This window comes from Alosa alosa, chromosome 22 (assembly GCF_017589495.1).
Source record: "Alosa alosa isolate M-15738 ecotype Scorff River chromosome 22, AALO_Geno_1.1, whole genome shotgun sequence".
Taxonomy (NCBI): Eukaryota; Metazoa; Chordata; class Actinopteri; order Clupeiformes; family Clupeidae; genus Alosa; species Alosa alosa.
This window is the reverse complement of record NC_063210.1, coordinates 14,877,228-14,892,773: the sequence shown is the minus strand read 5'-3', so window position 1 is coordinate 14,892,773 and position 15,546 is coordinate 14,877,228. Positions and strand designations below refer to the sequence as shown.

Genomic DNA, 15,546 nt, shown 5'->3' with positions numbered 1-15,546 from the left:
GAGAGAGCTCAAGAAAATGAGGAGATAGAAACTAGAGAATACTAAAGTTTGTATGTTCCCGGAAAAAATACTTGCTAGCCTATTTATTAAACTTATTTACAAAATAGTTGTACATTATGGACTGGACCATCATATAACAACAACAAATTGGTTTAGTTTGGTGTTTCCACCTAAGGGACTCACCTTGCATAGTCGGGCAGTACAGTGCTGTGATCGTTCAGGAGCAGGTCTTTGACCTGGGTCATGATGGCGTACTTCCAGTTATCCAGCACCAGTGTGAGGTTTGAACACCCCCTAGTGTTCACCTTCTCTGCTGCAGGTTAACACACAACAGACAAGACATGCATTATACACACACACACAATTACAATTAATGTGAAATACAAATCATAATCTCTACTCTCTATGATATAGTGTGGACTGGATGGTCCAGTCCACCTGATAAAGTAACTAAAAGAGATACACATGACAATGGCCATAAGATTGTATAAGACAAATGTACACACACACACACACACACACACACACACACACACACACACACCTGGAGCTCACCCTCAGTCCTGTAGTCCCACTCTGCATTCTGTCTACGGGACTTCTGAGTGACAGCCAGAGTGATCAGAGAGAGCAGTACTACAGCAACCCTCATCCTGAACATCACACACACGCAAAACCACACAGAAACCAATGATAATTTCCCTCATGCTCTTTGTTTGGGTACATTTAATTCATAGGTACAGTACATTTGAATTTGCCTTACATAAAAGTGCATCAAATGTTGTATAGCTCTATTATACACTCACTATTTTCTATCAACTGTAACTATGCCATATTCCCAAATAGTGCTAAAGGAAGAGAGAGAAAACATATCTGTCCCAAAAAACCTGTTATTACCGTTTAAGATATTAACCTGTTATTATTACCAATTAAGATATGGGACTATTTTTACTATTTCAAATTTGCTCTCCAATTTTTAATCTGCATAATTTCCTTTTATATAAGTTATAATTAAATTGTTAATCATCTGTGCAGACACTAAGCTTCACATACCTTACAGAGGAGATGTTTTATTCCAGAGATCCTCAGAACTTTTAATATCCCTTTGGTAATGATTATAGCACCAGCACGCATGGACTTATATTCATCTGCCTAGCAAAACCCACCCCTCTCTCCCTTGTTGGGAGAGTTTTTGTAAGAGGTGTGTCCTTCCAGAGCACCCCCCTCCCCCCAACACACACCATACACAACTTCCAATATCTCTATTCCAGAGTGTTTTGTGACTTTATGTTGAAACACCGCAGCCTTAACAGGCTGACATTATTTACAGTTTAATAAAACACTATTGTCTGTTTCAGCACAACCACCTCTGTCCTTGTTAGTCTAGTGTGGCACATACCTAACACAAGTTACAATTACCAATGACCACTTGTATGTGTGTTTAAAACACAGAGACAAAATTGGGACAACTAAAACAGCCGCTACTGTGAAGCAAACAGGGTCCACTGGTTTTGTCTTTCATTTGGAAAACTTGTTTCGGAAAACTAAGACGAGACTAATAACAGATATTCACAATGAAAGGGGTCAAATGTAAGCGTGCCGATTCCTTTTCACAGGGACTTGTTCACTTCCAAACACGCAGGACACATGACAGCCAGAGAGAGTGTGTGTGTGTTTAATGGAGATTATGTGAACAGAAAGGCAAAACATGTCTTAACATGCTGCATATGCATGTGTACTTGCACCTATCTACCCAGGCGTGTGTAGGCCTCTACAGGGTTCCACTGACAAACATACTCCAACAATTGTGACAGCTCGTACTGAACAAGAGACTGATCTCAGCGCTAACTCTGATGCTGACTGATGATGGCAACAACCTTAAGTCAGTATTACCCTGTTAACGTTTGTGTGTGTAGTCAGTTTGTCTCCGTGTACATGCATCCATGTAAAATAAATGTTCCCCGCTTAATACACTTTTGTCAAATTCAGTGAATCACATCACCTTTTTCTTCCTGTCTGTGTGTGCATGTGTTAAAGACAATTCAGTGTTTGTAAATGGATGAAAGACAGGGGCGAGAGCATGAATGGTGCACTTGAGTTCCGATATCACCATCTCTAGTGCCGCTGCGTATACACCCTTTCAACAATAAAAAAACAATGCTTGAACGTTCTATTTGGTTCCCAATCTACTTTCTCTGCATTAAGATAACTTATGGAATGTTAAAACGGAAGCCTTGTGGGGCCAACTATGATGCTGATAATGGAACTCTCTTGAAAGGGTCTATATCACCTTTATTCATTTAGCAGATGCTTTTATCCAAAGCGACATACAGAAAGAGAATGACATTCAAGCTAGTGCAGAGGAGACCTTAGCTAGGAATTAGTGCTTCAGTCAATACTACTATTAAAGGAGTTTATACTGCAATACTACATACACTTGCCTAATAATGCTTGCAGTGACTGAGCCATTTGCCAGCGTGATGGGACTACTTGAATTTGACCTTCAGTTCTCCTGTACTTTTTGAGAGCTTTCAGACAGAGGGCAGGGAAGGTTGAGCGATGGGGCAGAGGGCATCACTGCTGACAGAGAAGGTCAAAGTCCCGGCTCAGTCATTGCAAGCGCCTCATGATTAATCACCCACTATGTGGATACTGTTTTTAGACTTGATTTAGATTTTGTGTTATTTAGTATAATTTGTATTTTAGTATATTATTTATCTTCTACTGCCCTTATTGCTTAGCTGTGTTTTTTATATTATATACTTTTAATTTTTTATATATTATACAATTAAATTTTTCTGCTGTTAGTGAATGTGGGTGTGATGTCTATGCTACTGAGACCTTGAATTTCCCCTTGGGGATCAATAAAGTATCTATCTAAAGGTTTGAGGAAGGGCAGAAGAGAAATCATGATCAAAACAAAAGATGTGGAAATAGGAGAATCATCAAGACACAGGAAGAGTGTAGGGGAAAGGAAGGGCAGGAACATATTGATGGCCAGGGTCCACATGTAGAGTATAAAGTTACGATTAGCTCACGTGGGCCCGAGGGGCAGCAGCGTTTGATGTCGACGGCACTCACCTCCATGGCGGACATTCCAGAGCTTCATCTGCGCAGCATCTGTGATCCCAGAAATGTCCACCTGAGACTGGTCACTCTCTCACACACGCACACACTGATATGCACAGACAGGTCCAACTTGGCCCCATAAATGTTGAAAGGAACTATGGTTTGCATCTGTAAGTTTGCAAATTGCGAGACTATGAATTACAAGAGTTCCTCGATTAATTAATAAACAGGATTGAAACTCAACACACACACACATTTTAACTGTAGTATACCTTGATGAGCATTCTAATGGGCTTTTGCTTAAAGAGGGAAACTGTATGACCATCAGACCCTAAAAGAAATAAAAGACTAAAACTAAAAAGCTTTGAAGTAAAAATACTTTTGTATTCATCAGTAGGCCTGTACTCTGCTGGAAAGTAAAAATGAACTCATAAAGAACATCAAATACTAGACCACACTAAACTGACCTGTAGCCCAGAAACAAGACTAGTTTGAGACTTTGAAAATAGGTCCCCTTAACTTTCAGCTTTATAGTAAACTGCACGTGAACATATCATTAGCATCAACAAACAGCCGAGACGTCACATCCTTTGAAAGGTATCCATTTTTATTGTTTAATTGGTATTTCTGAAAATGGCAACCCAACCTACAGCATACAATTGTAAGGGTGTCCTTCCGCTCTGGGTCAGTAAGCAGTGCAGTCAGCTTAAATTTCACTTGAGGGGGGGGGGCACAGCATCTTCTCCTCAGGAATGGCAGGAGAGGTTGGGTGAGGGGGAGATATGGTGAAGAGATCAACCTTTTTTTATTTACCTTTTTTCAATGTCAGAAAAAAACAAAAACAAATGCAATCTTTGCCTTTTCTGCGCCAGAATTACTCCCAAGCACTTAAGTTAAATGCAGTAAATCATAAATAGAGCATAACTTAGAAGCCATGGTCTCACCACACCAGCCCATTACTCTCACTCCCTTGAAAAAATATAGAACAGAAGGGGGTAGCTTTTCAGAACAACCGTGAGTGACGCGAAGGAGGAACAGACGAGTGTGTTCAAGGAGCAGTCCTGGAGACTCATCCCAAAGACCTCTCCTCCCCTAGACGTACCCTATAGACGTGCGCAGCGGACTGCAGATATGTAAAACAACATGAGTTGATCACCTAAGTGTTTGTTTAAGAGGAAAATATAGCCTCTTTGATTTTCTTTTTGGATTCATTAGAGTACATTTATAAATTTTTCATATTTTTTTTTTTTTTCAATTTTCAAGTGCTTCAAAAAGCAGTCCAAGAACACTTGTTTTTAGTGGGTATGGATATTTCACACTAGTATAGTGCTGGAATGATGTTTTGGAGTGGGGACAACCTAAGGAAGAAGAAAAACAAACTGTCTAAACTCTCCTCCATTTCCTTTGATCCCTCCACAGCCCCAACTCTTACAAGTACTGTGCACCATCGGCCAACTAGAGAGGATGATATTTCTGACCTCTCTCTGACGGCATACTAATGCAGGCTCTGTAGAGGCCAAACGGTGAAATGGAGGCACATTCTCCCGCAACTCCCTCACCGCACGCAACGGGCACTCTTCAGATTGCTTGGGGCTCGATAAAGAGGGAGAGATAATGAGAGGGAGGGGAAAGAAGTCAGAAATTGCGGATAGGGGGAAGAGAGAGTGAGCCAAGTCCAGTTGGAAGGGGAAAAAAAAATACTGTCTTGAATAGGACAGGTTCAAACCAAAAAGAGTAGGGCAACTTTGGAATGCAAATCCTTGCACACTTCCGTTCCATAAAGGTGAACAAGAGGTGAAAGAAAAGTGGGTCCACCAACCTCTACAATGAATCCAAATTATACAGCCAAAGTATCATGATTTATACCATACTGCAAGTTGTATCAGAAAGCAGGTCCACCTTACTTTCTCAAAAAGCCTGAGTCTTAGGTTCAGCTGGGTTATAATACATGTCCTGTGTGGAGGCTATTTGGACAGTGATGATTTCTGACCTTTGCTTCATCTCCTCTGAGAGCCAGTACACTAACCTTTCTATCTCTGTTTTTCGGAAGTCAGAGGAGTAAAGCCAAAAATCTAATTCTGTACCAGAAACTTCAGTGGCCCTAAGTGCCCAAAAAAAAGTCAAGATTCAGACAAATGCGCAGACACACACTTTTGGATTTCAAACCAAACCCTGGGTAAACCCGTCGTCAACCAGTAAACGTGACTGTTCAACATCCACACAGATGTTTAAATGGTTAACTTTATCCATTCCAATTGTAATCCATTAGGCTAAAAGGAGTCATGGCAAGGACTGATTCGTATGCTGTATGCACAACAGTAAAGCTGGAGGGGTTGGGTTGATGGTGAATGTTTGGCCGTTGGGTTGGGTGAGTATGATACTCAGTGTGGCCCGAGTGGAACTGTTACAGAATGCATCTCGTTTCTGTGTGGTTCATGGTGTGTGGGGAAAAATAAAATAGAAATCAATTCTCCTTCAAGTCCAGAATCCCACTGCAAGTTCACTAAGAAAATATTAAGTACTGGTTTCAATATCTCGCATGTAACTATTACACCGTACAATAGAAGGAAAGGAAAGCAAAAACAAATGACACGAAAAAGAAAGCGCCGCATCAAGTTAAATTAACAGTGTCATTCCTGAAACTCATATGTACACAAATCAGAGAGAGCTAGCGATTGGACCGATTTGAGTCATAGTCCAGATTCAGGAGGTTTTTGATGTTCTGATGCTCAAAAGAGCAAGGTGGCAGGTAGGGATGGGGGGATAATGCGGGCTAGGGGTTAGCGAGACAGCCTCACCAAGGTGCTTTACCTAAAAACATCCCTGCTGAACTGCAAGAGCTATGCATACACAATCATTTGTTTTTTTTTGTTTTTTTTGTTTGTTGTTGAAGTGATCAAACACTGCACAGTGACCCTGCTTGTTGCCCCCGTTGGCCGTCTGGACTGGGTATTGCCGCAGTTGCCACGCACCCCTCAACGATGTCCGTGAGATGGAGGGGGTGTATGTGTGGCTGTGAAGGGGGCAAAGGGAGGGGGTTAAGGGGGAAAGTGGGGACCAAGGGCGAGAGCCAGAGAGTGAGAAAAGGGGGGGAAAGAAAAAAGTGAGAAAGAGGGGGAGAAAGAGAGAGAGAAAGAAAGAAAAGGGGAGAGAGAGGGAGAGGGGGAGAGACAGAGGGAGAAAGAGAGGGAGAGAGATGGAGGAAGCGGCCCAATCTGGCGCCTGATCCCAGGCGCCGACACAGTCGGCAGCGCGGTGAGGACGGGATGTCGGTGCCCTCCCCCTGGTGGCGGGGAGGCCTAACTGCGGGGCAGGCTGCACATCTCGCACAGCTCGGTGCCCGGCTGGTTCATGAAGGTGCAGTGCAGGCAAGACCACATGGACGAGGACGAGGCCGGCGCCGACGGACCGCCCATGGCATAGTCGCTCAGAGATTCCGCTTGCTGCCCACCCACAGTGCCTAAAACACACACACACTTTAGGAAACCTCTATATCAAACTGAATATAAGACACACTAATAATGCAAAGATAAATAGACCTATACACCTTTCCCTATTCTCTGCCCCAAGACCTTACACAGTCACATACCAATGGTCTTCGTTGGACAAACACCAAAGTAAAGCCAAAGTTCACAAGAGTATTACATTTGTAATATGCACACATTACAATACTTAGCACACATTACAACAATCTATGTCTGCAGATTCTTGTCATTCAGGTCTGATTGAAGTGTAGGCCTTCTGTTACGCTTGACGGGCTTTCAAGACATATTTACCCACAATGCATCAACAACCAGGTCAAGCAGCGAGTCATGTCCCAATAACGTTATACTCTGAATAGCATTTTTGACCATAGTCTTTTGTGATTAAAAGTAGGCCTACCATTCACCTTCACAGGTCTTAAAACACAGACTGGTTCAGACTAAGGTTGTGGAGGGTCATGAAAACATGTATAAGACTGCAGAAGAACTCACTACAGAGCTGCTCGATGGTGGCCCACTGTTCAGACTTCTTCCATGTCAGTGCCAGCTCCTCGTTGGAGGTCTTCACAGCGTCCAGCAGGAGACCGATGCTGTCCTGTTAAAACACAAGAACACACAGAGATAAGAGGGGAGGGGAAGGGCGTGCAAAAAGGATGGCAGTCTTCATTAGACATGGCGAGAATGACAATATTTAGTCTTGGAAGTCTCTAGATGTCGAGAAGATTCAGGATTTCTTTTAATGTCGCATCTCATTATAGAGGTGTATGTTTTGGCTCCTCAACATTGCCAGGAGAGGTCATGAGGTCACGTTGCCTGGGCACGTAGAGCAACATCTCTGAACGTGTACAATTGCCGACGACAACACCAACACAATTGGTTAAGTATAAATCCCCATGTGGTTGTGTGCATTATGCAGCTGGATAAATAAGTTGTTATATGTTATTATAGATTATTACATGGCTCTTCAGAGTACTGCAGAGAGTTCCATTCACATGAATGGGCCTTCTCAACATCCGGAGGTCTGTTAAATGAGAGCTTCCTATTGCAACGGAATTTCATTGAAAGTGAAAGTCAGCTAGTACAGAACACCTGAAACTGTCAAGTTCTATCTGTGTGGCGAACTATTTATTTTGTCAGCGGAAGCCACGAAACAGTAGCAAAATCATTTTTAAAGACCTATTGTGTTAAGTTTCTTTTCTCGTTTTGGCAAGTAGCCGTATAATAAGCGGGATAATGTATTGTCCGCCGGTAATTATCAGAAAATAAGTCCCTTCAGGTCGAAGCAAAATTCCTCCGCTGCGCATTGGGGTTCTGTTCTCCCTGTCGGGACTTATTTTCTGATAATTACCAGCGGACAATACATTATCCCTTACGTGAAGCTACGGCGGCCGGTGCCTAACCCTTCAGCCATCTATGCTTGACATCGATTACACAGTAAAACAGTGTACAACACATGCTGAACCCAGAACTCTGATCCTCTAAGATGGCTCATGCCTGGCCACCATCTGAACTTCAGGAGGGAGCTCTTGGTTGGGCCTCTTAACAGTGACAACGGGGGTAAAAAAAACTGTTACGCAATGCTTCAGGCTTCCTCGATAACACCCCTCATCAGAAACAACACATGTTCACGTTCTGGAAGGCCTACGAGGTTGGGGATGTTTTTGTAGATGTTTTTGTACATGACCGTAACTAATGTGGGGTTGGATGCTGAGGGGCACTGTGCAAAGGTTTGAAATAAAAGAGCTGGCCACCGAGGAGAGCTGACCAGATGCCTGTGGGGCTCCCCGTTTTCCACAACAGGGAACATATGGCAACGTTGCATTCCTTTCATGGTGGGATGAGAAAAAGGAAAAGGCAATTTTACCTAGAGCACATTTTATACACGAAGGCAATTCAATGTACATGCATGTAGATGTAAACTCACCCGTAAGGGCATGACTTCGTTAGTCACCAGGAAGAGAAGAAGGTGGAAATCGGAGATGATGTCCAAGAATGACGAGGCAGAGCACTGAGAGAGGTATGTCGCCAAGCTGTGGAAGTCCTGCAGTCACACACACACACACTTCATTTTAATATGGGCTATGAAAAACAGATTGCTTTGTAATCAGACATGCATTCAACATCAACACTAATCAGATACAGATGCACATTCAACAGCTTTGTTTTTCAATGTCTACATAGCAGAGTGAGCATGACCACTTCAATACCTGCCAAAAACCCAGCTATTAGACAAACAACTGAGGAGAAAGCCCTACAAAAGCCAAAGGCTTTAAGATCATAGCTTGGACTTCACCAAACAAACTTATGATATGTATGCTATGCTAGAAAAATACAATGATTCAATAAAAAAATGAATAAAAAAATGTATTCATCTGTTGGTTGTTAAAACTAAACTTTAATACCACCAGCTCAGTGAAAACATTTTTATATAGCTTTCTCCAATGGCAACCTCTCATACTGAAGTGCTAATGGCTCTGTATGGAGCACGTCTTTGAGAAGCTGCCAGTGTATTGTGTGCGTCCTGTGCTAGACGTACCTGTGTCTCTCCCAAGGCCTCTCGGTTCTCTCTGGGGAAACGATGCGTGGAGGAGAACGTGTACTGTGGGTCCTTGGGGAAGGTGGTGGTGATCTGGGGTCAAAGGTCAAAAGGCAGGGAGATTAGGCCTGCTGGCATATCTTCACTTGTACCATTTCACTAATCTCTTATTACACTGCACCTTCACATGGTATGTTTTATTGGTTTAAATGCCTTAAGAACTTAAGCCTGGTAACTACACTCATAACAAAGGCTAGGGATTTGATGTCGCCCGAACCAAAGTCCCTGAACACTATGATTCACTGTAAGTGAATGGTCCACAAATGCATAGATTGTGTTACGTCCAAACTATTGATTCAAAATGGCCATTTCATTTATTACAAAGAGAAACAGTATATAAATGGACTGCCACTGGCTAATGCTACCATAGAGTGAATGGAGTAAGTCATTGACGTGGCCAAGTCCCCCAGTTTGTTTTTGGCAGGAATGGCGCGAGGCCTGGCGATTTACTGCACTCTGGCACCAAACCAAGCTGTGTCCTGCCAAAAGATGACAGGGCCTTTCATAACTGGCATCTAGTGGCCCTTCTGGGCAGACCCGTTCATGCCCAGAGCGAATTCCTCAATGAGAACAAACAAAAAGTACCGCTGTCTTTTCAGTCACATGGGATTTGTGGCCCTGTCCAAACGCACTTGTGTCCGCATGTTCCAAAGCTTTTCTTAAAGAGAACAAATACCTTTGGGCATGCCACAGTCAAAACTGCTGCATTCAAGCGCAAGGTCAAATAGGAACAGATAACATGTTGACAGTTTCTATTCCGGGGGCTATGGCAACCAAATCAACAAGCGTGCGGCTGCATTTGTTTGTGTATGAATGGAACTTGTACAGGTGAACAGGTGTGGAGAAGAAGGACGCCATGAGGGACTACTCTTCACCCTCAAATCAGCATCTCCCAAAGGATATTTCTTACTGTACTTCACATCTATTGTCGTGTATTTAATTTCTATGTTCTGTTGTTCAGTTGTTTACTCACAACATGTGGCATTTACTCACGTCTATGATCAAGTACTCCACAGGTAGGGGACGGGCTAAATATGTGATGTCGTTGCCAAACTTGTCTTTGTCCTGTGGGGAGACACAATAATAAAAGAAAGAAGCAGTTCAGACACAGATCAGGAGGATAGGCCAGAGAGACAGGGGAGCTTAAAGCTCTTTGGCAGTCATTCACACACAGCCAGCCACAGGTGTTCTTTGGAGCCAAGAGTGCAGTGAAGCAGATGATGATGAACTGGGAACACTGTGTGTGTCTGTGTGTGTCTGTGTGTGTCTGTGTGTGTCTGTGTGTGTCTGTGTGTGTCTGTGTGTGTCTGTGTGTGTCTGTGTGTGTCTGTGTGTGTCTGTGTGTGTCTGTGTGTGTCTGTGTGTGTCTGTGTGTGTCTGTGTGTGTCTGTCTACAGGGGGGACCTCACAAGGAGATCTAAGAACACTTTGTGGTGCCTGTCACTTGTCAATGGTTTCGGTCACTTGGAAAAAGCAACTGGGCCTAAGGGCCAGACTCAGCAGTGATGACAGGATAAGGTGAAAAGAGAAGAGCTGCATCAAGTCTTTCAGAAGAGCATGATCACTACCGATGCAAAATCTAGGTCAAGTGTGTTTCCATTCATACATTTCAAGAAAATGAGACGAGAGACTGAATTTGGTATCAAAAATGTAAATCTGAGTCTGTTGATTTTGGGATACAATGACAATTCTGTGCCGACATTCAAGTAAACTCATGGGGGCGCTGTGGCGCAGCAGGCTACAGCGTCCATACCATACACGGGTCCGAGTGCCCAGGGGGACCCAGGTTCGAGTCCGACCTGCGGTCATGTCCCGCTCCCACCCCATCTCTCTCTCCTATTCACTTCCTGTCTGTCTTCACTGTCCCATCATAATAAAGGCAAAAAGCCCAAAAAAATATACTTTAAAAAAAAAAACTCATTACTCTGCCTTTGGTGTATGAGTATATGTTTATATACCTACATCACACATCATGCCCTTTGAAGACTACTCTTTGATGTGAATCAATGTGGGTCATCTGTGTCTGTGTGCGTGTGCGTGTGCGTGTGTGTGTGTGTGTGTGTGTGTGTGTGTGAGGATGTACCTTATAGAAGACGTCAGGCACGTACTGCTCGGTGCTGGACTCTTTGGCGTAGCCGAGCTCGGGCGCGTCTCGGCAGGGCAGTAGGCACTCGTCGCGCACCAGGGCCTGGCACTGGTTGGACACCTGGTAGCCCTCAAAGTGCACCTGGTTATCTGGGCCCCCTGAGACAGCAGCACACGCACAGGGCCACGGGTCAGTGAGGCGAACGAGGGGATAACAGCAAGCTCGTCATAGGGTTCTCCATCCAGGGAACACACATGCTCATATTGCATAATTACATTTATTTAAAGGTTTCTAAGCTAAAACATTTTTTTTCACTAGCTACCTGTGCCCCAAATGCACTGTAAAAAAAGCGGTCTCTACCCTGGTTCCAAAAACGGCAAAAAAAACAACTTGGTCCAATATAAACATAAACTGTTCCAGCCAATAACCAACGAAATGAGCGTTTAGGAGAGTTTCGATAGCACGGGATGGAGGGGGAGGGAGTAGCGAGCTAGCTCTCGGTTTTGTTTGAACATCAAGAGAAGTGACGTTACCCAACATCGCTTAGAGCACCTTTAAGCTGAAACAGGGAGGCTACACAGTATCTGCTGCAGCAATTAGCTTCCACTATGATCAATGGAACTGGCTACACCAGACCAGTGGTGGTGCATTCTTTGAACATTTTTTTTTTTGAAAAAGTATTTTTGCTCTCTGCGGACGGAGTGTTTCACTTGCGGACCCTGTGTAGCTCTGGCCCAAGGCCGCTAATTGATTTTAGACCAGCTTGGGGGCCCTGTTAGGCACTATGGGACGAAGCAGAGGCCTCAAGGGGCAATTGGACGCATAGTGAGGACGTAACAGTGGGAGAGTTCATTTACCTGTGGCTACTACTGTGAAAAACTTGGAGCCAAAATGGCCGTCGGGGGAAAGCCGGCAGGCGTTGGGTTGTTGGTTCTGGAAGTTTCCGGCTGTGATGCACTCCTCAGCGCTCAGGAAGTACGAGTCCTAAAGAGGAAGGCCACATCATTCCATTAGACTACACACACTGATTGAAAAAAGTCCCCAGAAAATGACACTTTCTCTGAATGTGAAGTTGTGCACACAATTACACCTAGTAGCAGTATCAAGAACAGTGGCTGTGTTCCAATTTGCATACTTCTGTGCTTCAATACACAAGTTGTGCACTCTTATTAGGCATTGTAAGTACAGAAGTATGCAAATTGGAACACAGCCAGTATCAGACAATTATGCTTAGTGACAGCATGAAGAACGTACTTTATTCCTGGTGTAGCGTACTGTGCCTTTTCTAGTGTCCTCAGACAGAAGGTCTGTAAAGATCCAGCCCACCTGAGTGAAAGAAGAAGGGTACCAGTTACAGACTACAGCACTTGTCACATGGAACACATTCATCATTGCACATGACTGTAGATCTGATGAATCCATCACCACCACTACCATTCATACTAACTTGACGTGCTGATGAACGAAGCGAACAGAAGTAGCAAGGAGAGTGTCCAGGGTGCATGGTCACAGTCACGCCTGTTCTCAAACACACACACACACACACACAGATTGCGAAAACCAGGAGTGAAGAGAAGGGAAAGCAACACAGACACAGACACACACACACACACACACACACACAAAACACATGCTCACTCTCCAACATGTAGGCATATGGTGGCCATTTAGACTTCATGTGGAGTGTGGAGAAGAAAGCGCTTGGGGAATGCAGTTATTGATTAGTGCTGCTGGGGGAAGTGCTGGGGGTGTTGGGGCTTCACCCATAGCTGTCAGCTATGATCACTGGGAATAGAAATATACAAATAATCCTGGAGGCACAAACACACACACACACAGCCAAAGCTGCCGGGACGGATTTCCTTCATGACAAGCAGAAACTGACAGGGGCGCCTACTCAACAAACAGACGGTGATGGTGGCGTATGTGTGTGAGTGAGAAACATGAAACCCTTGGGTAAACTAACAGCTGGGTTTTCATGTAAGGCTGCTTGACACGGGTATCCTGACAATGAAGCCTGGGTGTTTGAAAGGCCAACCCTTGTTAAGCTGATTGTGTCCATAGAGAAAAGCTCTAGAACAATCCAGAGCTCCAGGGCAGAAACACTGACAGTATGACCCATAGTTGCAATACACATACATTTGCAGTGTCATTCCAGAACACAATAACACGAAACATTCACGTTAAACAAGATGACACCATTTTTTTTGGGAAATGAGGTAATTTGCCGTCCCAGAGTTAGATGAGAGGACACATACTGTACACCATTAGCCTAGCTTAGCATAGCATAACTCACTGGAAGTGGTTTAGACCATATAGCTAACCTAAAGCTGAAAATGTATTTTCCACAAAAATGGTGTGTTCCTTTAGGAGCTCTCTCATCATTAAGTTAATTGCTGACTTAAAACGTGGTGGTTCTGGTTATGTCATCTCCGTCTGGGTCTGTAGAGCCTGACACACTACATGGACCATACCTTGCGTAGGCCCAGCTTGGCAGCGATCTCCTCCACGGCGGCGGCTTTGGGGTCCTCCATCAGCTCCAGGCTGTTCTGGGTGCCGATCTAGACAAAATGGAGGTGGTGAATAAGTATCAACACAATATACTGTAACTACGCCAAACAATGAGGTCCATGGTCAGCCAGAGAACCACTAGAAAGCATCCACTCATTTATGGCCCCTTATTAACTGACCACAAGTAGAACCTACAGTGCACTTTGCTTTCATTAACATGAAGCCATCACCATCTAGTGTTACAAATATGCTACCACAGATAAAACATGCATCTGTAGAGAAACTTGAACAGTCAGATATGTATTTGCCTTAAAGAAACAAACAGCTTAATCATGTTGTCTGGGGGAGCTGTGGTACAAGTGGCAAGGTCTGTACCACATTTGGGTTCAAGTGCCCACAGGGATCCGGGTTCGAACCCCTGGTCATTTCCCGATCCCTCTCTCACTATCTCTCCCACCACTCAATTACTGTCACTCTTCAGTGTCCTATCCAATAATGCCCCCCCAATAAAACCCTTTGTCGTTCCTTGCTTTCTACCCCTCACTTGTGGGGCCTTGCATTAAAATGAAGCCATTGCAATCTATTATTACAAATATGCTGCTACAGACAGAAGCATACATTTGTGGGGAAGCTTATCGTATATTTATTTGCCTTAAAGAACCAAACCCCTTAATTATGTTGTTGATAAGCAACATTTCCCCCTTTACAGTCTTGGCTCCTTGCTCTCCTTCGCTCACCTGTGGGGGCTCGTAGATGGCGGCCACCTCGGCGCGGATGCCCAGCGGGATGTCCTTGTGCTCCGTGTACCTGCCGTACAGGTAGCCCATGCGCTGGCTGCCGGTCTTCCTCCAGAAGTCCAGGAAGCGGTCGGCGACGGTGTGGTTCTCAAACATGATGTTGTCCACATGTCTGTATTTCTGTAAAACAGCGCAATGACAAAAGATGAGAGGACCCGAAACAATTTACACAGGCAGCTCAGGACTGACTATGTGAGTGTTGATGATTAGACTGTTTGACTGGAAGTCTCAAACAAAAACAGTCACCACACAGTTAACTACAATAGCAACAAAGTATATTTTGCTTCCATTTAAAAATATAAATCAAGTACAGTGACACATGTTAACGTAGGAATGACAGACATCCATCCCTGTGATTTAAGGTTATAATGGGTGAGAAAAGATCAGAATCAAAATATCAGCATACATGACATGACGACTGGCTTAAAGTAATATGTCAACTTGATCATCCAAATGTTCACATTTAAAAGAGCCGTTCACACAAAGAATGATAACTATGACAATAACGGCAAATGAGTAACTTAAATAACTTTATCTAATATGACTATGTCCATGCATAAACGATACTGACATGAAGAATGATATCGCCAGTGTCACTTTTTAGTTATTGTTTCAGTTAGCTTTCTTGGTGTGAACGGCCCTTATGGCTGCCGGCAATTTTTTCCAAGCAAAGTCAGTCTGACACAGTACTGGATCAGTGAATGAGGTTTCCAGAGCCCTTACTTGTCTGTTGAGCGTAATGGCACTGGGTTGGCATTTAGTGCAGATGCCCTCGGGCCAGGGCGGGTGCCCCTCGCAGCCTGACTTAATCTTACAGCTTATGTTCTCCAGTGCCACAAATTTGCCCCTGTGGAACAAGAGGAGAAAGGCATTGGCATCTCAGCACACAGAAAGCACCCAGGACGTTTGACTATAGCTGTCTGCTTCTGGTAATGGTTTATGAATCATCATCCATAACCATATACTACTGGTCTACTGCCATTTAGCAGCAAAGACTAGCGGTTAGTG

The 15,546-nt window shown here is 44.0% G+C and overlaps 1 protein-coding gene across 2 annotated transcripts in view; it reads right to left on the bottom strand.

Annotated features, from left to right (window-relative positions):
- Positions 1–3,652: 3,652 nt before the first annotated feature.
- nploc4 (NPL4 homolog, ubiquitin recognition factor) overlaps positions 3,653–15,546 on the bottom strand; it is a 17,939-nt gene continuing 6,045 nt past the window's right edge. Inside the window, exons 7-18 of one of the 2 annotated variants that reach the window (XR_007192392.1) lie at positions 15,262–15,385; positions 14,479–14,658; positions 13,705–13,791; positions 12,485–12,556; positions 12,088–12,214; positions 11,228–11,388; positions 10,138–10,209; positions 9,085–9,177; positions 8,473–8,589; positions 7,041–7,143; positions 5,238–6,526; positions 3,653–5,092 (exon numbers count right to left, since the gene is read on the bottom strand). Coding sequence is in view for 1 of the 2 variants with exons in the window: in XM_048233589.1 (XP_048089546.1) it covers positions 6,366–6,526; positions 7,041–7,143; positions 8,473–8,589; positions 9,085–9,177; positions 10,138–10,209; positions 11,228–11,388; positions 12,088–12,214; positions 12,485–12,556; positions 13,705–13,791; positions 14,479–14,658; positions 15,262–15,385 (1,297 nt within the window). In the remaining variant the exon portion in view is untranslated. Of the gene's footprint in view, positions 6,527–7,040; positions 7,144–8,472; positions 8,590–9,084; positions 9,178–10,137; positions 10,210–11,227; positions 11,389–12,087; positions 12,215–12,484; positions 12,557–13,704; positions 13,792–14,478; positions 14,659–15,261; positions 15,386–15,546 lie in introns of both variants that reach the window. The other variant, XM_048233589.1, reaches the window with a different exon arrangement.